This window comes from Chondrus crispus, genomic scaffold (assembly GCF_000350225.1).
Source record: "Chondrus crispus Stackhouse genomic scaffold, scaffold_69, whole genome shotgun sequence".
In the NCBI taxonomy this organism is placed as follows: Eukaryota; Rhodophyta; class Florideophyceae; order Gigartinales; family Gigartinaceae; genus Chondrus; species Chondrus crispus.
The window spans coordinates 302,093-326,830 of NW_005178644.1; the positions used below are offsets into that span (position 1 = coordinate 302,093).

General features: G+C 49.7%; 9 protein-coding genes; 3 read left to right on the forward strand and 6 right to left on the reverse strand.

Moving 5' to 3' along the window:
- Positions 1–7,271: 7,271 nt before the first annotated feature.
- Positions 7,272–9,383, forward strand: CHC_T00007296001 (hypothetical protein). The gene has a single exon (XM_005710891.1). It carries the CDS (start codon positions 7,272–7,274, stop codon positions 9,381–9,383), a length of 2,112 nt encoding a protein of 703 aa, XP_005710948.1.
- A 25-nt stretch (positions 9,384–9,408) lies between these two features.
- Positions 9,409–10,630, reverse strand: CHC_T00009472001 (Dynein light chain Tctex-type). XM_005710892.1 is given in 5 exon segments: positions 9,409–9,738; positions 9,739–9,793; positions 9,923–10,016; positions 10,124–10,454; positions 10,455–10,630. 3 exon segments carry the CDS (start codon positions 10,452–10,454, stop codon positions 9,739–9,741), a joined length of 480 nt encoding a protein of 159 aa, XP_005710949.1. The 5' UTR covers positions 10,455–10,630; the 3' UTR covers positions 9,409–9,738.
- A 56-nt stretch (positions 10,631–10,686) lies between these two features.
- CHC_T00007297001 (hypothetical protein) lies at positions 10,687–10,806 on the reverse strand. The gene has a single exon (XM_005710893.1). It carries the CDS (start codon positions 10,804–10,806, stop codon positions 10,687–10,689), a length of 120 nt encoding a protein of 39 aa, XP_005710950.1.
- Positions 10,807–10,816: 10 nt separating this feature from the next.
- On the reverse strand, positions 10,817–14,214 carry CHC_T00010352001 (Histone ubiquitination protein). XM_005710894.1 is given in 3 exon segments: positions 10,817–11,573; positions 11,574–12,410; positions 12,715–14,214. 2 exon segments carry the CDS (start codon positions 14,212–14,214, stop codon positions 11,574–11,576), a joined length of 2,337 nt encoding a protein of 778 aa, XP_005710951.1. The 3' UTR covers positions 10,817–11,573.
- Positions 14,215–15,528: 1,314 nt separating this feature from the next.
- On the forward strand, positions 15,529–16,398 carry CHC_T00007299001 (hypothetical protein). XM_005710895.1 is given in 4 exon segments: positions 15,529–15,597; positions 15,733–16,016; positions 16,070–16,097; positions 16,098–16,398. The coding sequence occupies 3 exon segments, from the start codon at positions 15,529–15,531 to the stop codon at positions 16,095–16,097; spliced, it is 381 nt and encodes a 126-aa protein (XP_005710952.1). The 3' UTR covers positions 16,098–16,398.
- Positions 16,399–16,405: 7 nt separating this feature from the next.
- Positions 16,406–17,160, reverse strand: CHC_T00009178001 (probable proline synthetase associated protein). XM_005710896.1 is given in 2 exon segments: positions 16,406–16,431; positions 16,432–17,160. The coding sequence occupies 1 exon segment, from the start codon at positions 17,158–17,160 to the stop codon at positions 16,432–16,434; it is 729 nt and encodes a 242-aa protein (XP_005710953.1). The 3' UTR covers positions 16,406–16,431.
- A 661-nt stretch (positions 17,161–17,821) lies between these two features.
- CHC_T00007300001 (hypothetical protein) lies at positions 17,822–20,100 on the reverse strand. XM_005710897.1 is given in 2 exon segments: positions 17,822–17,856; positions 17,857–20,100. 1 exon segment carries the CDS (start codon positions 20,098–20,100, stop codon positions 17,857–17,859), a length of 2,244 nt encoding a protein of 747 aa, XP_005710954.1. The 3' UTR covers positions 17,822–17,856.
- A 1,802-nt stretch (positions 20,101–21,902) lies between these two features.
- On the forward strand, positions 21,903–22,595 carry CHC_T00007301001 (hypothetical protein). Its single transcript, XM_005710898.1, has one exon. It carries the CDS (start codon positions 21,903–21,905, stop codon positions 22,593–22,595), a length of 693 nt encoding a protein of 230 aa, XP_005710955.1.
- Positions 22,596–22,731: 136 nt separating this feature from the next.
- Positions 22,732–24,446, reverse strand: CHC_T00007302001 (hypothetical protein). XM_005710899.1 is given in 2 exon segments: positions 22,732–23,519; positions 23,520–24,446. 1 exon segment carries the CDS (start codon positions 24,444–24,446, stop codon positions 23,520–23,522), a length of 927 nt encoding a protein of 308 aa, XP_005710956.1. The 3' UTR covers positions 22,732–23,519.
- Between the last annotated feature and the right edge of the window lie 292 nt (positions 24,447–24,738).

The window sequence follows — 24,738 nt, forward strand, 5'->3', positions numbered from 1 at the left end:
CAGAGATTGCACCATCTCATCTTCACCGCCTTTATCCTTCCTGAAGGCGTGCTTCGAGAGTGTACGGCTCATTGCCGCACCGTACCTCGCCCCAGACGTGGGCGACAAATGCTCGTCGCGTGCGGGATCTGGTTTACTGATCCCGACGTTGACTTTCCACGGCCATTTTCACTCGACAATCGCAGCTGTACGCGCTTGCGTTCCTGTTCTGCCTTCTTCTCACCTTTGAGTCGCCTTTCAGTAGCTAGTTTTACGTCTCTCTCTTTTCGGCTTTCAATTACTTCGTCCAATTTCAGATAGAGAGCAGGTGTCCCTATTTGCAAATCAACACTTTTCGGACGACTTGCGGTCGAACTCTTACTTTTCGAGGAACGTGTGCTTATCATAAGGATTTTGTTCACACTCCTGCTCTTGCTCAACAATATTTCAACATCACGGAGTGCTGATGTGGGGTCATTTGCTGCCTCCAAAATGTTTTTTGAGCTTGCGAAAAGTCTGATTGTCGGGGTTGCGAGTTCTATTTGCGACATTTACTAAAGCTGCCTGGCATCTTTTCGGGTCATATGACACCGCATTTGGTTCTTGTCTCTTAAACCTGTCGGGAAATGAAAAGTTCATTGGCCATAACAAAGTCTTTTCGAAGCTCAACGTAATCTATCCACAGTGATATCACTGTAAGCCAATGTCACCACCATCAGATTTGAAGGGAATGGCATGTTATTTCGGTCTGTTGGAGTGGCAAGATCCATCCACTCATTACGTTCTTACCCTCTACAATGAAAAGGGCGGTATTTTGTGACCAGACGCAGAACAGCCACCCAAATTGTAATATGCTTGTTTTTTTTCTAGCTTGACACGCCACATAACCCGCCATGATTATAAAGCGAGGACTCAAGTACTTTAGTTCTCAATCCATATTGGCGTTGTATAGCTGTCTCGTGGTTACAAAGCTGCGTCGGGTCCGTGAATATGCTTGGATGGGAATTTTGAACTTTTTTCAATGCTTCAGAGAACGTTGACATATGTGTAAAATTCTCAGCCGCCAACTTTGCCACAACGTAGTTCTCACTTTTTCGGTAAGTGATGTCTCTATTCACTGTCCGCCAGTACCGGACGGTGTCTTAAGATGGGCTGCCAGATTATGTGCCAAATCCTGTACGCCCATCAGACGCTATCTCAGTCATAATATTCGGCACATCACTATTTGAAAGTGCGAATCCCTTTTCAGCTCCATACAAAATCCTTTTCTTAATCAAACTAGACTCTTGTTCACTAATAACTGGCCGGCATTCTCTGCGATGGGCTTCGAGAGATAGGAGGGCGACGATTCTCAATTCATGCTCTTGCGGAGCGTGATAAATGCGATCTACTGTTGCCCGGGGTACTAGTGTCGCTCTCACGACGACAGACCTTTTCATACCTGTAGTACAACGGCGCGAAGGCAATCGCACCACCGCTGCCGCCCCGGGATACAGTACGATGGGCTGTAAGCGCGAGAAGAACGGTAAGGAGTTATATTTACAGCACACGGCCGGTGCGGAGTACAGTGGTACCCCGCTGGTTACACGTGTAGGATCCGAACGGTAAGTAATTAGTAATTAGTAGTTAATGGCACAAATTGGCCATTTTAGCACAGTAGCTGGTATACAGTAAGTAACAGCTACTGTAGCGGGACAGGTGTTCTGGCGTCCCACTTAGGGTTAAGACCGGGGGCACCTGCCCCGTTCCAGTAAACGGGGGGCAGACTCGCCTCCCTTCCCTTTACGGCTTTTTGCTAACTCCGTCCGGTTTTACCTCTAAGTCTCAGGCTTCTAACCCGTGACCGGCCGTCCGGATCTAACACCACCGACCGGCTGCGCGTCACCGGCCACGTGAGCCTTCCCTCTTTTCGAGTCCTTCCGTACGGTTTGCGCTCGCGTGGGTTACCCAGCGGCGCGCGCTCCCTTACCTCTAACCCCTCTCGTTCCGAGTGGTCGGGACGAAGGTAGTTATACCACAATACCTGTACGAAGGAGCGCGGTGGCCTTCTCTCGCTGCGTTTTTGTTAATGCGCCGCGTTCTTGTCTTGTTTTTTCAATCGCACTCTGTATTCGCATGGAGAGTCCCATGACTCACGCAATTCTGGAGTTGAAGTCATGATGTCGGTGCTACAGGAGAGAGGTTGATGAAGGTTGGGACGTCGTGGCGTAGCAGGAGTTTGAATTTGGCCGGACTTCTGCAGCGTAGGGCAACTAGGGAGGACGTACTTAGTTGTACGAGTAGTGTTGGCATGTGGGCGGAGCGTTTTGGAGATTCTGGAAGGGGAAGACTAAAAATTACCAAATTGCCGCGATTACCAAATTGCCCCTTTCAGGAAGGGAACCAAGGGTACCGTTCTCAGGGGCTCAATTTGGGACAGGGCTTAATTTGGGACACCTTTTTTCTATGCAACGCGTTCACATTTTTAGTCATAACAAGTAAAGGAGTGTTCTGATTGCGCCAAAACTTTCCAGACATCATATACCCACTGCGCGCGTTCCATAGATCTCTCCAAACGCGAATGTGCGTGGAAAATGCCCCCTTCAATGCGGTCTCAAGCCGTCGCTTTCAAAAAGAAGACACAGCGAAGAAAGGATGAGAACAAAAAGCGAGAGAAAGCCTTTGAGCTATTCCAAGCGCAAAGGAGCTTCAGGGAGACGTCCAGCATATCGAATGTGAGCCGCTCTAAAGTTCAGCGCATAAAAAGCGCCTATGAAGGGGGTCAGAAGGAAGCACTTTCAAAGTTGCTTGACCCCCTTCATCACTTCGCAGGGCGAAAAAAGTTCTCGAAGACGCCGAGGAAGAACTATTGTGCCACAGGGCTATCCAGGCGTCCCAAAAAGAATTTGCAATTGATATTAGTACAATGCAAAGCATGCAAGCGAAAATATCCAACGACGGCCGTCGCGGATTTCGCAATAATGTTCCCTCCCCCGCCGCTATCCGCTCCTTTCGTGCCCGAAATCGATCTCTAACGTATCGAAACTCCGAGAATGTTACCGCCGCTCGTCTAGGAGCAGAAAACCTCGCCCATGTTACGACACTGAAAGATGTTCTCTTGCAAATAGAAAAAAAGCACCCGGGCATTTTTGAAGACCCAAATAGGCTGTGGAACTGGGATGAGACTAGTGTGCTGGCAGAGTACGGGAAACGGATTCGCACTTTCACATCGGCTACCTCACACCATGGCGGAAGACGACTAGCAGTCAAAGATCACGGAAAGCATGTGACTGCCGGCATCTCTGCTTCCGCATCAGGCCTCCTTGCTCCTCTATTTTTAATTGCCTCTGGGAAAAAAGTAATGTCAAGGTGGTTGGAGCCTTTCCAGGAAAAAGACTTCCCATGTCTGGATGGGTCATTGAACTGGCTCACGAAAACGGATTGGTGCCCGCCCTCCACCCGAATATGTGTGACTCCAAATGGCTCAATTGATGGTGAAGTCATCAAAGATGCAGTGGAGCACGTGACAGAGTTCATTCGCAAGCATGTTTGCCCCGAAAAAAAGTTGTGCTTATCTTGGACGGGCAACCGTCCCGTAACAGTCTAGAATGGCTGCAGTATGGTGCAGAAAACAACGTCGAAATCTTTCGCCTTCCTGCAAACACTAGTCATTTCTTGCAGCCCTGTGACCAGGCAATCAACCGTGTATTTCAGCAATCCATTCGAGCTGCACGCGATGGATTGCTGTCGAATTGCCATATTGGGTTTGCCAATGTTGCCTTCAAACCAAAACTAGCAGCAGCGGGATACAAAGCCATAACAAAACCAGTAATCGAGAAACCTTTCGTCACTGCTGGATTATGGCCTGTGGACTACAGGTTTGTTTCTGCTGTGCAGTTTGTGCTCGTGCTCGAACTACTGCGCAGACTGGTTCAGCGCTATCGCAAAGGGCTGTGATACATTTGGCCTGCAGCAGCTGCATCAAATGAAGAGGAGGGAGGCAGATAGACGGCTTCTCAGACGCGTTCGGGAGATTTGTGACAAATCTTTTTCACCGTCGAGAGCACTTTCTGAAATTTCCTTGCTGACCACATCGAAATATTTCGCTAATACTGTTTTGCAGGAACATAGTGGTCCCACGAGAACTGAAACGACGTCACCTTTGCCCAATTGGGCTCTTGTAGGTGGCAAAGAGGCGAAACATTTGACCGTAAAAAATTTGCTTGAAGAGTTTGAGCAACGGAAAGCCAAAAAGGCTAGCGGGGGAGGAAACAGACTTACAGCTCGAAGGAAGAAACAGGTGGGACATCCTGAGGGCATTGAAAAAGAGAATTGTGGAGTCGGTTGCGCAGTGAACCCGACATTTGTGCGTGAGGATCGATTTTCTTCGATTTGCGAAGATTTGCCCATAGCCAGATGGTACAGCACATTGGAAGGACAACCTCCACGCATGGTCACGCCCAAGGGGGGTGCCTTGCGCGACGAAGCTGCTTCAGCACTCGTAGGACTTTCTCTTCCACGTTAACGTGAAATTTTTCTTGTCGAGGGTGTCCCAAATTAAGCCCCTCGACAAAGTGGCCGTCTGCAGCGTGGATATTTTTCTTCAAAAGCATGGAATAAATTTCTGAAAGTTTATATTTTTGGGGTGATGGAAAGTGTCCCAAACCAAGCAAACGGTACCCTTCTACAGTACCCATGTTACACTGCAGTACCGATAGGGTAACTACGTACAGTACCTCAAGTATTGCAGTTGCGTGAAAGCACTTTGAGTTTGGGGAATATCAGTAGAAAAGTAAACTAAGTGTGCAAATAATACAGCAACGCAGATTATAGCATAAGTTGTGCATCATATCTTCAATTGCGAGTCCACTTTCAAAAACGGGAAAGCCCGCCTTTTTGTGAGATATGCCTCGCAGTTTCAGTCTACTCCAACTAAACACTATAAAATGGAACAACTGCGCAGTTGATATAGAAAAACCACTTCTTGCAGCTGCTCCTCATTTCTCCCACTCTTTTTACAATTTCAAAAATGAATCCCTCCCCCGCTGTTCAGGCTCTTTCGCACATCACCAACCGACACGTCAATGAAATCGTCGATTACATTGATGACGACGTGGTCGCCAGCGATGATGAGAACGACTCCAATTGTCCGATTTATGACACGTTTTACAATGACGGAGGTTCTCAATCTATTAAGGCAATGTGTAATTTTGATTCTTCTCAATTCTTCGAACTGTGGCTTATGATTGAAGACTACGTGTCAAAGAATTGGAATGTTGGCAGAGGTAAAAGAACAAAGTACAAGGCCCAGGATGTTCTCTTTATGACACTTACTGTACTCAAGCATGGTCAGCAATGGAACTTTACAGCTCGTCTATTTTCTGTTAAATGTTCTACTTTCGAACGTTTAATAACTGGATTTCTACGTATGATATCAGAATAAATGTATGATATATGTGTGGCACGCGTCGAGGAAAAATGGACAATGGCCAAGTGTCGTCTGGAGGACCGGGTGTTTTCGAATTTTGAATACGCGAGATATGCTGTCGACGTCACTTTTCAGCAGAGCAATCGTCCAAGTGGAAATATATCAGAAGGGAAGCGATACTTCTCCGGGAAGCATAAGCTGTATGGGTACAAAGTGGAAGTTTCAGTACTGCCTACTGGGCTTGCTATTGGGTGCACAGAGCACTATCCGGGCTCCGTGTCGGATCTGGAGATATTTCGTCGTAATAGACCCTTTCATGAGGAGGCATCTAAAAAGGGGGTACGTGATTTGCGGTTTACGGATGAGGGACGATTGAGCGAATTTATGGATGACTACTGGGCCATACTGGCGGACAAGGGATATCAAGGTGCAGCCGAAGATCTACCTGTGGTGCACCCGGGGCGCACCCCGGCACGTTCAACGCTGTCATTGGACGACGTGGACTACAATCGCCAAGTATCTTCTGATCGTGTCATAGTAGAAAACTACTTTGGGAGAATGTGCAGTTTATGGACTGTACTTTCTCATAAGTGGCGCTGGGGAGAGGGATTGTACGAGCACGTGTTCAAAGCGGGCCTGGCGTTGACCAATCTGAGTCTCAGGGCCCGCCTCCTCCGCTTCGAGGACGGGCAGCACAGCACTGGTGTACGTAATCGCCTACGGGCCATATCAACTAGTCAGATGCGAAAGAGGCGCCGTGTACACGTTGAAAACACAGAAAACCGCCGCGTTCGCATGTCTAGTGGCACGCGTCGTGCACTGTTTGATGACAGTGACACGGAGTAGGGAAGTGTTACGTGCGCATCTCCTTCCATTTACGTGGTTTGTTTTAGAGTACTGTACGGGTAATGCATTGTGTTCTCTTTGATTTTAATCAATAAATGCGGTGAAGGTGCTGTACTGTGCATTTCCTAGTGAATTACGATTTTACTGTGTAGATATGAATTTGGTGCGCGCGAACTGGTTTTCTACTGTACGTGCGCATCTACTGACAGATAGTATTATTTTTATTTGTTTTTGCGCATTTCATCATCACTCGCGGTTTGGCTCTGATGTACTGTACGTCACCTTCATTCAATGCGATTTGCAAGCCAGTTCAAGCAATACACTGACACATCGAACCGGATCACAGCCGCTTCCTTGCCAAGAGACACAACGCTGACACCGCATCGCCATCCCGTCCGCGTCACACTCCATCTCATTCCCGAGCGCGGGGCGATATGCGTCGCTGAGACGTGCCCACATCGCCATGCCACCTGCTCCCTCCTCCTCTTCCAAACCCACGACGCAAACGCCAGGCTTTCACGCCTCCCCCCCTCCAAATTTCGTGCAACGGGGTTCCGCGCCACCTGGACTTTTTGACATACCCAGTGAGGGGCTCTGGATCTCGAACACCAAATCTTTCCTCGCTAGATTTCAAGCGGGTATAAGAATAAGAGCAACCGAGAATGGCAAGCCACAAGAGAACCATCAATTGGACTCCAAACCACCCATGGCCGTGATAAAACCCATACCCAATCCCGAAGCAAAGTCACCATCGCAGCTGCTGACTGAGAACTCTCATCAAAATCCCTCCGCTTCAAACCCTGAAATGCCGGCTCCATCGACACCAGAACCTGTTCCCCTGCCTCGTACCCCGCGTCGTTCGGGTCCGTCTCCTGCGGCCTCCTCCCCGAAGACCACCGCCTTGGAGGCGCGTGCAGACGAAGCGGAAGACGTGCTGATCAATGAACTTCCCCAATCTCCCTCAATTATTTCAGAGAGCCGCTCCTCATTCCCAATTCTCCGTTTCTGCGCTGCAACCGCACTGCTTGACCAACATGGCATGGAAACACTATCCCTCCCCCTCGGTTTCGTTTGGGCTCCATTCGGTCCGGCCGTATCCATTCCTCGCTTGTCTCGCCTCCCGAGTCGATGCGGAACTTGTGGTTCCTTCCTCGCGCCTGCGAATGGCGCGGAACTGGTCAGGAGCGGGCAACGGTCCTGGACATGTGTTTTCTGCGGTCGAGATGATAACGACAGCGGCGAAATTGCTGCGCAGCATAGCGAAGACAAGATCACCTTACCGGAGCTGACTGTCGATTTTGTCGAGTACGTACACCCTGATGGTGCTGCACGATCACCGAGTGGACGTGGTGCTGTAGTTCTTATCGTTGATGAAAACTTAGACCCCGAAGAGGTTAGCTGGTCCCGCGCTGCGGCTGCCTCTGTTCATGCCTCGGCTACCGCGAACGGCTCGCGTTTCGCATTATTGACGATTGGTGCCGGCTGTTCAGCCGCTGTTCACTACAAGAAACATGACGAAACTGTTCCAGCCCTAGAGATGCTGAGTCAGCGACAAGCTGAGAGGCTTCATCCCGAAGAAAAAGAAAAGTTTTTTTGGCCTCCTCCGGGTAAAGAATCGTCTGGTCAGTCAAGCATTGTGGACGACAATGCTTCCGCGAGCCCGTATACAAACGTATTTATTCGACCTCGGTCTCTGCCGATGCATGAGAGGGAGCAAGTTGAAGACGGGGAGCATATCGAGGAAACTGACGATGTCCCTCTGAGGCAAAAAACACGCGTTGCATCAGAGGAAGAATTACGGAGGCTGGACATTGCCATAAACGTCGCTTTTGAATTTATCTCTGGCATGGCCGACGCTGAGAATTCTCGTATCTTGTGCCTGCTGACTGGACCACCCACCCTTCCTCCTTTGCCTATTGTCGAAACTCGAGCGACAGGCCTGTTCGGAAAGGCCAGCCCAGACGCCGAGTCTGAAGGAGCAGTACTTTCGCGTTTGTATGACCATATTGGTACAAAGGCGGGTGACTTACGAGTCGCCCTCGACTTTTTGTGTTTTGGAGCTCCGCAAGGGTTTGCAGGTACAATGCTTCTGGCGGCTGCAAAACGGTCACGAGGTGGATTGGTATACGCTGCATCACACAGCTTTTCTACCGCCGCAGCATTCGCCGAAGCGGCGACATTTCTTTCGCAAAGGCCAACAAGGCCCGGAGTTGTGGCGATACGTGTCTCTTCTCCTTTGGCAGTAGCACGGGTGATAGGGCCTGCGTTTCCGACCGCTGCACCGCAGACATACGCAATTCCAGGTGTTGACCCGACGGCAGGGTTTACTGTTATTCTAAAACCGAAGCAGGGGATTGAAGAGCAGTCTGACTTGCCGGCCCATGCTGTAGTGCAGCTGGCAGCAAAGTCGCTGGAGTCAACGAGAGTTGTGACTGTGCGGATACCCTTGACCACTTCGATTCCGCATTATTTGAAGAACATCGATGTTGAGATATGTGCTCTTATCCTTGGCAAGGCTTGCGTGGTATCGGGTGGGGCTTTGTTCCATCCGCACATTGCGGCGAGGTCGATCGATGTGTCTGTACGACGGCTACTTCGTGGATCGGAAGCCTCGGCTGGCGTTGTGCGGCTTTTGTACGAGTTGAGGAGAGGCCTGCTAATTGAGCGACAAGTTGATCCAGATTGCTCCCTTATCCTTCGATCGTTTTTTTTGAGGGCCGAATGTTCAATAGCCTCCTTGCTAATGTCCCCGCGCTTTTTCACGAATGCAATGTCGGCTGAGGGAGGTGGACTCATGACGGAGGTACCCCTTCAGAAGTCATACGTTACAAAGGACGCCGTACTCGTCTTGGACACTGGGTTTAATGTATTTGTATATGTGGGAGAAGAAGCCTCCCCTCAGGTAGAGGAAGCCATTTCGGAGTCTGCGCGTTCTGTGGCAACACAAAGAATAGCCCCATGCCAGTTGTGGAAGCTACGCCCAGGGCATGATGCAGATTATTTGCTCGAGTCATACCTCTCACCAACGGACCCAGTCAAGAGTATAGGCTCCAGTATAGGCTCTGCAACGCCCACAGAGCAGGGATTTATTCAATATTGCAAATCGCTCGCTCCCGATTCTATCACCGTGCGGTTATTGCAGAGCGCGTAGTGTTTCGAGGTTTTCACAGTATCCCAGTAGGTTAAACGTTCAAATGGAAGTGTTTACAACAGCTCAGCAAAAGTTCCGGTTTTGGTAGAGCAAGAAAGTCGCACATAGCATTAAATGACATATTCAATGACGAAAACCTGTGAACAGGTTGCAGCGATTTTCACGTGGATCTAGTTGACCACGAACAGCAAGGATATAGAACTTGCGATAACTTTGAAGGACTACAAATGGCGCCTCTTCGATTGCAATTGTGCACGATAACGGACAGGCTGCTAGCATCCATACCTTGGACCCAGCTTGCGGGTTAATACTACCTCCGTGTACCGAGCATATGTCTCTCATGCTGATTAAACTATTATGGTTGACAAACGAACACTGTGGTGATGACGTACATACCATTTCGTTCGTTTCTGTACTCGTTGCAAGCCAGGACATCATCCGTTTGGAGAGGCGATTACGACAAAGAATATATGTTAGAGATTTCCATTACAATTTCAGTTTCACGCAGTGGAGCGGAGTTCAACCATTGCTCAACTTACGTCAGTGAGTATCCGCTATCTGTTCGGGAACTCCAATAGCATGAGGTCGCGGAGCGCATGCCTTGCTTCAAATTTTGGACGACCATGCATGTGACTGTTTCGATTTCAGTGAGGCGCGATTCGCAAATAGAAGCTCTGCGGTCAGTATGACTTCATGGCATGGCACAAAGCGGCAGCATAATATGAATAGCATGTACATACCAATATATTTGTTGTCTCGATCGACCTTGACAAGGGAGCGCACAACAATCTCTACAATTTGGTTCACCCATATCGATGTCGCTTCGTGAGAATAGTCTGAATCCCTAATGACTTCGTCCACAGTCTTATTAACAACATCCTTGATGAAGTCTTCTCCCCATGGCTTAGATGGCCCCGGAACCGCGCCTGGGATATCATCCTTCTTTGTGACGTTTGGGTGACTCAAACCATCCGTCTCCACTTGGTGAGTGTTTGTTCTTGTTGCATCTGCCATCAGGTGATGGTTCTCTCTTAGGGCGGTCGTCGCGGGAATAGTGAAGTTTTCAGTCATCAATGAGCGCTCCGTGACGCTGTGCAAGCCTGCCTGAAGAAACCTGACAGATCAAGGATGTGGACGTAGTAGTGCAATTTTGATAGAATGGGATGGCGTCGGGGTGGATGATCGATGCACGGCAATTTGTAACCTGCTCAGGGAAGCTTCCTTTAAATCCTGGAAACAAAATTTTACAAGGCTCAAGCACAAGCAAGGCTCTGCGTAGAAGGGGTAAAACGAAGAGGTGACATTATAGCGCCTGCTGTCTGAAAACCCAAGAATCAAAATAAATTTCCGCTTTAATCGGCCCCTCCACCGTATCCTGAATACGTGGACTCGCCAATGACGGATCCTGACGTGAAGCGGTCATTGTTTCGTTTGAAAAGCAAAGCGCCGACAGGCGTACACCGTGTATTCCCATGCCTCCCCACCCGTTGACATTGTTGATAGCAACGGCAATTGCAAAAGCATGTGTTTCTGAAATTAAGGCGGCACTCGCGACTCCAACCCCTCATATCACATCATACCTTCTGCGTACACTACGTAAATACTATCTCTCCACTGATCCTCACTGATGCTCTCTCTGTACGAAGAGCAGTTGAAGACGGTAGTTCACTGTAACTAGGTTACAAGGCGGCTAACGCTTCAATGGCAATTTCCATCGATGAACTGCAGCTTGACTTCGGCTGAGAAATGGCGCTGCAGGCGTGTTTCAGAAGCTAGCAGAAGATTCGCCACTGTCGTTGGCCCTCCGCTTGGCCACGTGAAGCCGCAAATTTTGCAGTTGTCGCTAGCCTTCCCTTTTCGGAGGACTTCAATTGCTCTCCGTGAATAGGTCAACCATCAGACCAAAGGACAGACACCGAGGGCTCATTGCGATACAGTATTTAGAAAAGGACTTGCATCGGCCAAGGGAACGAGTGATACTGTATCAACCGAAAATACAATGATATTCCAATGTTTTGTGGTTGTCGATCTCACAGAGCATTGTGCCTCTATTGAGAACTGAAAGACCGGTGCACCAGCGTCTGGGTACTCATTCAGTTACTGATTGTGGTCCCCATACGAGGAAGTTACAATAGAGGGTAGTTATACATGTCGATGATGTTTCTTGGAATTTGCGATACAGTTTCTGTTTTAAAAAAATACACTGCGGACGTCGTCATTACCAAACGGCTTTCCACATATCGGACACTTTCGATTTCTCGTGGCGATCAGGTTGTCCGTGCATTGCCTACTAAACAAATGCCCGCATCGCAACAATACCACTTCCTTTGGTCGGTTGGTAACGATGGAACAATTCAGTTTCTTCCGCAGTTCCCGGATAATCTCGTCGCGAATAGAATCCACGTCTGAGGCCCGCCCATTCTCCATGCTCTCTCGATGTGCTTCTTCAGCTTTTTGTACTCGCTTCTCAGCTTCGACAAGCTTCTCGGACAAGCGCTTGGCATGGAACTGGTCCTCGTGGTACTCTGCCACCAACTGCTCCACCCGTGCTTGTTGCGTATCTAGTGTTCGTTTCAGTTCTTCTTTCTCGGCCGTCGCAGCCCTGACGGAAACCGTGGCCTCATCAGCGATTCGTCTTCTCTTTTCCAGTGTCGCAGCCAAGGTTCGAGATTCTTCCATGCTCTTGTTCATTGCAATTGTGGCCTCAGCAGATGCTTTCTTGGCTGCTGTGACAGCTGCGGTAAGCGCTTTGATTTTGTCGGCGTCTATGTCTCGCCCACTTGTTAAGGCACGATTTTCCTCCTTCACTGTTGTTAACAGCTGACGGCCGCGCAATCGTTCTGCCATTACTTTGGAGAGCACTTGATCTTTTTCGATTACTAATTTTACGAGTCTCTCATTTTCGCTTTCAACTTCTGAAAACATGGTCGTCAGCGATTCCACCTCTTGAATGAATCCAGTGGACTTAGCGCGCTCGTCTTCTATATCACGTTGCAACCCTTCAATGACAAGTTTGGTGTCACCAGACTGTGAGATAGCAGTAGAGAGTCAAACAGAGCAGAAAGAGCGAAAAGAGTTAGTATGGTCTTGCAGTAAAGACAAAGGGACTTGCAGTAATGACAGGCGGAATCGAAACCGTCTGTGACCTGCGTTCCCATGAGTCTACGCTAGGAAAATAATGGTTGATCACACAAGGTACACTGCCAGATGTGTCAAGGCACATAACTGGGTTCCGTAGATATTCATTGGGGTCCGCAAACCGGAATTCTTCGCACCAGCGAAATTGTGCAGGTGCAAACCCGGGTAGTGCAAGACAAGTAGGATAACTTACCGATCGTCTTTCTTTCAATTCATTTCGCAGGTCAGTTATCTGGGTACGAAGCTTCTCCGCATCAACCTTCATATCGGTGATGGTCTGGGTTGCTTTCTTCCTCATTTCCTCGCTAACGTTAGCCCGTCGTTCAGCAGCAGAAATGACTGAAGCTGCATTGCCAGCCTCCATTTTACGCGCCTCGTAAGTCATAACGACTTTGTCCTTGTCGATCTTCGCGGCATCAGCTATTCTCCGCAAATCTTCCATTTGCCGTCGCATGTCTGCCATGCTCTTTTCATGGTTTGTCTTGGTCTCCTCCAGGTGCTCTTCCCAAGCCTTTCTTTCCGCTTCTCTGTCTTCGTTCTGTTGGTCGCGCTCTGCCTGCGACGTTTGTTCCTTCAGGTACAATTCCTGCAGTGTTGCTTCCATTATTTGGTACATGGCAGTCCCTAAGATCGTTTTGAAGGGCAAGACATTATTCTCACGGCCGGCGATGTCTGCTTTCAAAGTTTCGTTGTCGACAGCTAAGCGTTTGACTCTTTCGTTCAACTCTTTGAGCTCTTCGAGGCGATCCTCGCTGAGTTTTCGTGCAGCTGCTTCAGCCTCTTTTAGTTCGCCATTTGCAGACTGTGTTGCATGGTTGCCCGCTGGGTCAGTGGCATCCTTTATGATGTTCTCTGTCTTCACGGCACCATACGGACCTTCAGCTACTCTTGATTCCTCCTTCTTCGCGGACAAAGCGGCGGTTAGGATTTCCTGCTTTTCCCGGATATGAAGCTCCAGAGCGACAATTTTTCTCCTTTGCATGGACAACGTCGAGCGGAGGTCATCAGACTCATCTCGAAAGGTAGTAGATTCAACCAGGTGGGTTTTGTCTCGTTCCGCGTAACGTTCAAGTTGATCGGAAACCTCCCTGAGGCGACGATGTAAATCTTCATTCGCTTGCTTCCGCTCTGGTTCGACATTAGTGTTGAAACTCTTGGCCTCATATGCGAGGATGAGCTGCGCCGACAGCTCCCTTAACGCGGCAGGAATCTCCGCTAAAGATTCATTTGTGACAACTTCGGCATCAAGAAGGGTGGCGGCAATAGGGCACTGTGAGAGATCCAACTCAGCGGTGAGTCCGAGACGTGCCAGAGTGATTGTGAGGTCCTCTCTCACAGCATGCATGTGATATAAGGCGGCGCGAGGCGCTGCATCAAGAACGGCAACAAGTTTCTGCAGCTCGTTGACCTTATCTCTCAACCACAAGAGGTCACGATTTTGCTCTTCAATTTTGGCCGCCAATTGAGCGCGCTGGAAGAAGACGATGGGATCTGGTTCCTCTGTGGGTTCACTGTGATTGTCGTCGGGTTGACGTGGAACATTGCTTGAGGACGGAGGAGCCGGGGTATCTGGTGGGCCGGAAGCATCCGCTGAGGACCGGGGCTCTGGTTCATCAGCGGGGCGCAATTGCTTTGTAGGTGGGAGATTGGAGGGTGTATCAGGCTCTGAATCCGCGGGCCTCTTTTTGTCCATGGCCGATGACAGGGCGGGGCGGGGGTGTGGGCCCAGTACTGTGGAGGCGGTGTAACGGGTGCGGAACTTAACGGCGGAAGTGGAGGACAGAAGTAAGTGATGTAAAAGATTTGAGTGAAGTTAACATGTCGTTGAGAGATGCGTGGGAGGGAGGGAGGGGGGAGGGAGGGGGGAGGGAGGGGGTGAGGGACAGGAGAGCGGAAGATGAGGCGGTGGGGATAGTGTGAAAGAGAAAGCGAGAGCGGGGATTCGAAAACACGGGGCGCGGCGGGGGGGGGGTGTGAGAGTGGCTTCTGAGCAGCGGTTGGAAGGATGGGTGCGGAGAAGCGGGTCGGGGCAAGCGGGGGGGGAGAGGGCGACTTGCAGTTTGCAGTTTTGAGTAGAGGTATGAAAAACGGCGGAGAACATATTGTTTGAACGATTGAAATGCCCACCTTTCATGTTTGCTTGATTTCTACTTTTTCGCGCGCACCCGACCCCCGTCCTCATCCCGACACTGATCCGGATCCCTTCCGCATTGTTTATGCACTATCAGCCCACACATAACTCCCTTGTTTCCCTATGCAATCCCAATCTGGATCCACTCACCACAAGGCACTGTACCCTTTTCTGCTGTACCATGTCGTAACGTCTGTACAGTAATCTCCTGTGTACCGCACGGCTTCTATACACTGGCCCCCTGCCAAATCCACTTTCCTCGCAACACCACCGTCACTACTGTCACTAAAATCTGCGTGATAACGTCATTCCAGCCGTCCTGGCACTGCAGCATGGCACCCTTCCTTAAGCTGAAACAACAAAAAACCAATTCTGCCTTCGAACCAGAGCCCGGGAATTTATCCATAAGGGCCGCTGTCTTACTGGTTTAGAGGCATAACTTGCATGAGCGTAAGTGAAAATCTTAGAAACTCCACCACGTCGAAAACCAAAAGCTTCCGTTGCTGATCTGTAGCGTTAATAACAATGCCGCGGGACCCACACTTGTTCGCGTGATTACAACTAGCCCATAAACTGCTCACCCTCGTCCCCGTGATCATTGAAATAACTTGCACTCAGTTCTATTACCAGGGGATAGTGTTTGCGGATGAAAAGAACGCCGTCCCAGAAACCTGCCTTTCCATGACGTCTCCCCTCCGTTTCACTTTTAACGTTGCAACAGTGCCCAATTCTCTCTTTTCTTTACCAATTGTGGCTGTCCTCCTCGATCCTCTCTAGACTCACGTCCTACATGTCATTGGCGCTTGACCTGATCGGGGAAGCATTGCACGCAGTACCACCTCAGGTTATCCTTCCCGCCATCCGATGATTTCTGAGATGCGCCATCCTGTTTACAAGATTGGATCGGAAATCTACTTCTGCTGGCCACGCACTACCCTTCGGAGGGTAGAGTACTGTATACGCATGCAGCCATCAAAGCAAATCCAGATTTTCCTTATACTGTAAGACATAAACTGTAAGGCACAGGCATTACACATGACGCCCAAATTTGTTGATTGAATCGATTTCTATCGAGGGGAGAGACCGACCAGGGTCTTTCTCCGTCCACCTTTCGGACTCATCCTTGTTCACACTTCTGCACAGACAGACCCTCACCGTATTGCTCTACACTTCGTTCTTCTACGCTCATCAAAACTACCTTCCCTCGGTCTCAACCCAGGCGGCACCATTGTCCGTCAAACAGTCGTCCGTCCCAGTCACAGTGCAGGACACCCTGCGTCACCTAGAGCAGAAGCATCAAAGATGAGTGGAACCGGTCCTTCGGCTGGGGGAATGCGGCAAAGAAGAGGAGCACCCTCAGGAAAGTCAAGGTCCTCCGCCTCCGCCCCGACTCCCGGTAGTCAAGGTGGTACCGCAGGCGCTTTCTCAGTTCGCCTCTACAATGACGCGGCACCCGGCTTCAAGGTCGGCCCCTTCTTTGTCGTCATGAGCTCTATCGTCTATCTCGTCGTGGTCGTCTTGCTCCACATCTGGGGCCGTCTAGGATCCAAGTAACTCTTCTACTGTTGTCTTCATTGTCAATGTCGGCACGCTCGATGCAGCGTTTGATTGAGTGACGCGTGCCTCGAATGGCCAAAAGGCTATTTCAGAAGAGAGCTTGCTACAAACACGGGCGCCGTACCGTGCTTCCATCTTTATCATCTTGCCCGCACTTTTGTTGCACATTAATAAACCGTTGTTACTCACTTTCGCGTTTGCCGAACTGTAGTAGTAGGAACTTTATTTCGGTGGATACTCGCGCGCGCCGAAAATTGTGCTTCCCACACGAACAGAGTCGCTTCCCATGCGGATTGCCGCCTCGAAATCCGCACTCATTCCCATCGACAGCGTCAGCGTCGACGCTGCCCTTTCGACCACCTCCGCGACAGCATCCCTTTCAGTTGCCAAAATTTTGAAAGCCTCTGGCTCGTCGGATGTATCGAAAGCTCCTATAGTCATCAAGCCGACAAGCTCTAGGTTGTCACATTCTGTGTCCACAAACTTTGCCAGTTGAGCAGTCTCGCCGGGTTGGCATCCCGACTTCGACTCCTCCCCAGATGTATTCACTTGCACCATAACCTTCAGTTTCTCTGCACGTCCAACAGCTGCAAATGCTTTGTTTAGAGCTGTAGCAGTCTTCTGTCTATCTACACTTTCAACCATGTACAAGTTGGGTACCCCAGCAAGAACCTTGGCCTTGTTGGATTGCAAGCCGCCGATAAAATGCCACTTGATATCGGATGGTAGTTGTGGCGATTTCGCAACTATTTCCTGCACGTAGTTCTCGCCAAATGACCGCTGCCCAGCTTCGTACGCTTCCAACAAAAGCTCCACGGGCTTTGTCTTAGAGACAGCGACAAGCTCCGGCGGGGGCCTTCCGCATCCAGAAGCGGCAGCTGTAATACGCTCCTGAACTCTTCGCAGAGCCTCTGCTACACCGTTTGTGACGGAGGTCGTTTCAGAGCTCATCGATGTTGAAGAGAAGTTATCGACCCAATGCCTTTTTGTGCACAGCACAGCTTTGTTTGTCGTGCTAGAGAAGAATAATGGCCGGGACGGGATGAAAGATGACGCCAATGAAATGGTCGTTCTCAAACCAGTCATGGAGCGCTAGTCTTCGTTCTCCAGAACGCAAGTCCGACTAAAAATTTAGCGCACGGCACTGTGTCGCTTTCGGCTTGGTAGGGTCAGCTACGCAGGTCCAATCTTTTGACAGCGTGACGTGTTAGATAACCCAAGTATGTACGGAATGCGGGAGAGACAAAGGCCTTGGCAAGATTCTTCGTGAGTCGCGAGTAACTCGCCTTGCACCCCACACCAGATGGTCCTTTGCCAAACAAAATAGAGCCACACATTCTACCCTACATGTCGCAGCAATCTTATCTTCTTTCAAATTCTACACATAGGGCACAAAAGAAACCGTAAATAATTCTTACAGAAAATCACGATCCTCATGACCCAGCAGGGCACGGGCGTCTGACCTGGGTGTCTAAGAAACCGTCCTTCCCTTCCCTTCACGTGCTAGGAAGATGGGAAATAAACAATAGTACAGTATATTTTCGCCGGATCTCTTCCCCTAAAAACAAAAAAGTAAGCCAAAGCAGGAACAACTAGAGACAGCGAGAAGTGATTAACGTCAATGACAATTCATAGTTAGCGTTTACGTCATGCGAATGATGTCGTCTTCTCAAAGTTTTCTATCGTGATACTGGCCAGAAGAGCCGGAACTGAGTTCATTTTCTGGACGTATTGCTCTATCTCCTCCGCTAATCTGGAGGTGTACTCAGTCTCCATAAGAGTCATTGTCCCAGTTTCGTTCATACCAAACTCAAGCAAATCTCTTGGCCCTTCAGCATAAATGGAGCTAATCCTATAATTAGCGCCATAAACATTCATAGACCACCCAAACAAGTTATACACTGCTGCCCGTACTTCTTCAATTTTTTTCTTGGCGACCTCTCCTAAACGAATACCAAGTTTGGATTTCTTGGCTAGGTCCTCGTTCTTCGACTCTAACTCACGGATTTCCTTCTGAAGGCCCAATATCCGAGAGTCTAACGCACCATCTCTTCCCGGAGACAAATCCCCGACGTCCAATCGCATCCTTTTCTTTCCAGCTTTAATTTGCTCTTCTTCTTGTGCTCGTTTCACAGCTTGCTCAAGAGGGTTGCTTTTCATGTGTACAACTTTTGCTACCGCAGGATCGTAGTCAAATTCAGTTTCCGTCTGTACCTTCCGAAGCCGCTGTACTTCTGCTTCAAGTTCCTTGGCGCGTTTCTCAAACATCTCGGATTTCTTGATTACTTTTTCTTGTGCGTCGATGGTGCTTTTCATTTTCTGCAAAGCTTTGGTTATTTCTGGACCTCTTCCTTCAGCGTCAGTAACGACTTTTCCATCTCCCGGCCACTCGGATGATGCTTTGATCAATCCTTTCGCCGTCCCTTCAGCGTTTCTGCGGTGCTCATTCAAAGCAGTTTCAAGCTCTTTCAATTCTGATTTGTACTTCTCACACGACTTCTCGTACATCTCAGCACGCTTCCTCAGCCTTTCAGCATATTGATCTGTGCTCTGAGGTTTGTCGAAGTCTGTTTCTATTTTCTCAAGTGCTTGCTTGAAAAAGCTTTTCTCGTATTCAATAATGCCTCGCATGCGCTCATGTCTTTTTCCAGAAGAGAGTGAATTGTCTCTTGCAAGTCGCATTTGGGTGAGCTTTGCTGCCGCATCTTCCAGGCTTTTTTTCAGCTGTGCTATTTGCTTTGCTTGGCGTGCTAAATCGTTCTGACTCTGCTTCGCTGTATTCTCAAGTTCTCTGTTCTTCTGGCTCAGTACGTTACGTTCCGCTATTGTCATTTTACCCTTAGCCAATCCATCGAATTTCGAAGCCTTCAAAATCTCCAAACCTTCCTGAACATCACAAGTGGGTGACAGGTCTCGAATCATTCCGGTTAATTCTTCTTTTTCGCGCGCTAAAGCCGAGAGGTGGTCTTCAAAATTCGCTGACTTCCTTCTTAGGTCTCGGAGAGAACGTTTTTCCTCCCGAAGAGCAAGCAGTTCTGCCCTTTCGCTTTGCGTGTTTTGTATTCTTTCCTTGGTGTCATCAGCAGCTGCCTTTGCCCGTGCGAGTTCGCTCCTTTTCGCAATTAATTCCTTGCTCTGTGATGCAAGCTCCGACTTTAGAGAAGCATTCTCTATCTGCAATTTCTTGGCTAGCGTTCTAGACGTAGCAACTTCTTTTGAAAACCCGCTTGTATGTCCATGTGATTTTCGCAACCTTTCAACCTCATTTTGCAGTGCATCAACTTTTCTCCAGGCACGTTCCATATCTCCCACAGTTGCTTTCATCTCAATTGCATGTCGTTCTTCCGTCGCTTCAATTTCCCGTCGCATTCCATCTAGCTTAGACTCGGCTTCTTTACACTGAATCCGAAGTCGGTCTTTCTCCGCGATAATACTTTTATGTCCAAGGTGATCTTTCTCCAGAGTCTCTTGCAAAAGAAAAGCTTTGTCTCTCGCAGCCAGCAACGCGGATCTGTGCTCTTTGACGAGCGCATCGATGCGTGTGCTCGCTTGTTCCACAATTTCGTCATGCTCAACTTCTTTTTGCGTCAATTGCTGTTGCAATTCATCAATTTGCCCCTCCGCACGAGCAGCTCGTTTTCGGGCGTTGAGAATATCTTCCTTTGTGCGTTGACGCTCCTCTGCGGCTTGATTTAGTTCAGTTCGCAAGTTGATGATTAGTGCGTGAAGTTCAGCTGGAGAACTGGAGTCGAGATGCCTCTTTGACCCTAGCGCCGGATTCAAAAGATGGCGCTGTACTTCCGGGTCTCGGTACACGGCCAAATCTCCAGAGAGCTTTCGCAAGGCCTCTCGGGCTTCAAGAACGGCCTCTGACCGGTTTGGTGTAGACATGCTGGATATAGACTATGATTCAAATGCAGTAATGGAATTGCGGACGTAGTGGGGTATGGGCTCTTAACGTGAACAGGTTAGCGCGAATAGTAGTAATGCACAACAACAGCGCGTTATTTTCGAAATGCGCGCATTACGTGCCAAAAAGACGTAGATGGTCACTCCATAACAGCTTCACCACAAGCGCGATTCAGTAATACAATGAGCCGATAAGGTTAATAGATGCCGCCGAGTGAGTCGCACTCCCACAACTTCGAAGCAGAGGGCGACTGCTTGATGGCAACCCCCTTCGTTCGTCGTTCACAGCGACACTTGAAAATCCGCAGCGACGCCCGAAAGTTGCTGTAAAATACTGGCGTTGTGGCGGAGGAGAAAAAAGCGCTTTAAACGTCAAAATCGATCAACGAGCCCTCGTGGGAGAAGAGATAGTTGGCACGGGAGGCAGGATCGCCAAGTGTTTGTGAAAAACGTGGATCAATTTGTAAAGCACACTGTAGAAAGGAGGAACCAATAACCGCTCACGTTTTTAAATACGAAATTATACTTTTCTTTGAGTGATATACTGTAATGCCATTCTCACAACTGTCAAGACATGACTATTGACAGTACAGCAGCATCCGGCATTCGGCTCATCGTAGAAACCGATTTTGGCGGCCATGTATGTGTGTGGGGAGGGGGGGGGGGGGGGGGGGAAGAACTACACTATGGCAAAGGGAAGTGACGCGTTGCACTTGCCTTTTCGCGAATGGAAGGGTTGATTACAACACATCCATTACAACAAAATGCGATACATGTGACCCTAAACTCCGCAATAAGCTATGATGTTGCAAATGAACTGCTTCTATTAACCTCATTTTTCTCCAGACTAATTTCGAATAGACGACGGTTGATAGTTCCTTGGAAAAGCCAGCTTGACTTTTTCCCGGCTGGACACGTTCGCATTGACTCTCTTTTCACACACAAAACATACCCATATGAATTTTTTGACCGCGGCAGGTGCGAGAGAAGGCTTCTGTGGGATCAATTGACGGCAGACGAGCCTCATTTTGATCAACGTCAGTCCACTGTACGATGAATATGTATTGCTTCAATTTGACAGAAAATGTCTGAGCTTCCGAGCAACAGAAACAGTGACTGAGCAGCACGTCGACACCGACTGGTTCTGTCCTTAACAAACACCTTTCGCTTCAATATGTCTTCGTAACAAGGCAAGAGAGATGATACAAGGGATTTCGTTCGTAATAGGTACGGAAAGTGCAGTACGTTTGTTATCTTTTAATCTTTTAATACTTGCAACAATTACTTGACTTTCACAGCATGGACGGCCCGATATCCATTATTTCTCTAATCAGAGAGTTGAGGAGCAATGCAATGTTCATCGCCGTGATAGGATTATGGTACTGTACGCACCTCTGGTGCATTTACCGCTGTGCGGATACATCCAATTGAGTGCTTGAAAGGCCGTTTCATGCCAAGTGGTTCCATCCATTTGTAGGCACCACACCGTACCAGTATCATACTGTAATGTTCTGAAATCGCACTCGATCTCGTCAGCACGTCACATCGACCTCACGGAGACCTCGCGCAGGGCGCTTGCCTCTTTGGCTCACTATTTCCCAAGGACCCGGGGGCCCTGGTCTTTTCTCATTCTCTGGCCTTTGGTGATGCGAACCTCCACAAGTCTTAGCGTGAATTAACCCTTCATTCTGCCACTTTTGAGCTCTCTCAATCCGGATTTGAGCTCGTCTCTGCTGTTTATTCGTACATATATCCTGTGGGAAAGCTGAAGCGACATTCTTGGCATGGAAGCGTTTATCCCGGGCACTCCTTTACCTTTAAGGCGGATGGTTTCGCAAACGGCGAATGCCGCAATTTCTAACGCCACGTGCAGTGCAGCTGCGAAAATTTTCGCTACTAATGTGTCAAGGGCTGCCTCCGCTGCTTTGATAGCTGCCGCTTTAACAGTAGGACCGCTTTCACTGCCTAGCCCGGCGGAAGCTGCTGGAACAATGAAGCTGCCTCCTATCGACCGCGCTAACCCGAGCCGCTGCATGCCTGCCTCTTCTTCCATCGGACAGGCAAATGCCGCCCGTGACAAAGTCCTTGACCTCCGGGAGTGTGATCTTCGCGGGAAAGATTTGAAGTCTTTTGATCTTTCTGGCGGAATTTTCTCGGGAGCCGACCTATCTGGTGCTAGTCTCATGGACGCGCAGCTATCTAAGTCATACGCTCCGAATGCGAAGTTCAGGGATGTCGACTTTACGAATGCGATTGCGGATCGCGTCACCTTCGATGGTGCAGATTTGACCAATGGGATCTTCGCCAACGCCGTTCTCAGCGACTCGACTTTCGAGAACGCCAACCTCGAAAATGTTGACTTCACAGATGTTTACATAGGCGACTTTGCACAAAAGTCTATATGCCGCAACCCAACCGTAAAGGGCCAGAATCCCGTCACAGGCGCTCCGACCAGGGAAAGCCTTGGCTGCCGCTAATTCTATCCAAGTCGAACAGTTGCAGTATTTGAAAATAAACGTTACACATAAAACTGTGGGCTGGTTCTCGAGCAAGGGCTTTACGCTTCATTCCCAAATGTGTACGGTTAGACGTCACTAACTTGCTAAGAGAATGAGTCAAGAGAGTCCCTGAGTTTCGCAATTTATTATGATACAAACCAACACGTGTGTTACAGTACGTCTCTTGAATGTGGCCACCCGTTTTGCATGTAGCAAAGCGGCCGTCTCCCACAGCGGAATGGTGGGCTCTAATGCACGGAGACGTTTGGAAGAGATGCGAAACAGTCATTGAGTACCATACTCGATGCAGCTGCAGTTAGAAACTCAATCGGTAATGCGTGGAGTCCATTTCCGTCTTAGACGCTTATTGCGAAGATGCAAAACGACGATGTTGAAAAGTGGCGTCATACGAGGCCACTTGTTACCTAGGCACTAGCGAACCAGGCTGCAAGGGGTACCCTTTGCTAGCAGCGGCACCACCCTACACAGAATTATTCCCATCGTTCGCTTTTCGCTTATCGCTGCTGTCTCCAACGGCGAGCAGCACACCAGCAACGACTATGAGCCCCCCGCCCAAAATCTCTTGCGGCGTAAGCTTGTCAATCCCAAAAGCGCATGCCAACCCTGCGGCAAACAGCGGTTGCGATGCATAGAAAATCGCCGCACGCGACGGTCCAACCCGTTCCTGCCCCACAACCTGCGCCCAGGTGGCCAACGCGGTGGTAGCCGCGCCAATCCAGAACGACCACCACACCGCAGAAAGAATTTCCGCAGTCGGCATCTCCAGAAAGTTGGCCACGTACGATCCAACCTCCGTATCGCCACGGGCCATCACCAAAGCCACCGCAAACGCAGACCAAACCACTTGAGTAATGATCTTCGTCTGCACGAGCGCACTAGCTCCTATCGTCTTCTTCGAAAGCCGCTCGAGCCGCAACACATGCAAACTATAGCATCGGCCCGCACCCATGTCAGTTTCCGCTTCTTCCCACGTCTCAGCCACCATACACACGCACAGCGCCAAAACATAAAGACATCTGTCACAACAAACCTGTACAACACCGCAGCGGCGACAGCGATCAAATCGCCTGTGTTAAGCGCGCCGACGACGGCGTGAGACATGCCCCCACCACTTCCGTCAGTGCTCTGTGCCAGTACGCCCGCGCCAGCCATGGCGACGCCACAGGCCGCAAAAACTTGAGGCTCGACCTTCTTCCCCAGGGCCCACTCTGCAAGCGGGACCACGACGGTGGTTAACTGCACCAAAAAAGCGGCCCTGGACGCGGATGTGCGCTCGATGGCCTCCAAATTAAGCCAAGTGCCTATGTACAAGTAGGTGCCAAGCTCGAGGCCGGCGCGGTAGGTGTCGTAGTCGGGGACGGACTGTGAGATTTGAATGCGGCGGACGAATAGGAAAGAGAGAAGGGCGAAGGAGAAGGCGGTGAGGTTGAGAAGGGAGAGCGGCATGGGAGTGGGGGTGTCGAAAAGGTACTTTGCGGCGACGCCATACGAGCCCCAGAGGAAGGGAACTAGGGAGAGGAGAAGGCCATTTTGGGCTTGTGGAGGGAAAGTGTCTAAGGGGCCGAGGGAGGAGAGCTGTGGGGAAGGGCGGAGCGTAGGGGAGGGGGGATTTTCGGGGATTACAGGCTTGATTTTCGATGGGCTTTCTTCCTTGAGGATGGCTGTAGTGAGGTAGTGGCGGGAGTGGAGGAGTGGGCGGCAGAGGGTCAGAGGGAAGGGGCGTTGGGAACGGATGAAAGGAAAGGGTTGGCAGAAGGCAAAGAGTGCAGAGGATTGCCTTCGAATATTGATGTTATTAACATAAGGCATGGTCAAGAGCGGGTTGGTGACCGAAATGGTCGCAGGGATTTAGGTTGGAAGGAGGAGTGCATCTTTCGAATAACGAGCTGTCGTGGGCACTGTACAGCGAGGACTGCGCTAGCCCTAAGCGACTGGCAGTGTCCGCGGCGGTGCGCCGCCGGTCCCAAAATTACAAAGGGGAATTTTACCGGGTACTTAAATCAAGGGGAAATTAAAGGGACTAGAAATCCGGGGGTTACTCACGCACTCACGAGACAAGACCCCCGGTGGCTTTTGTGGCCTTTCGCTTCGCCTCGCTCGA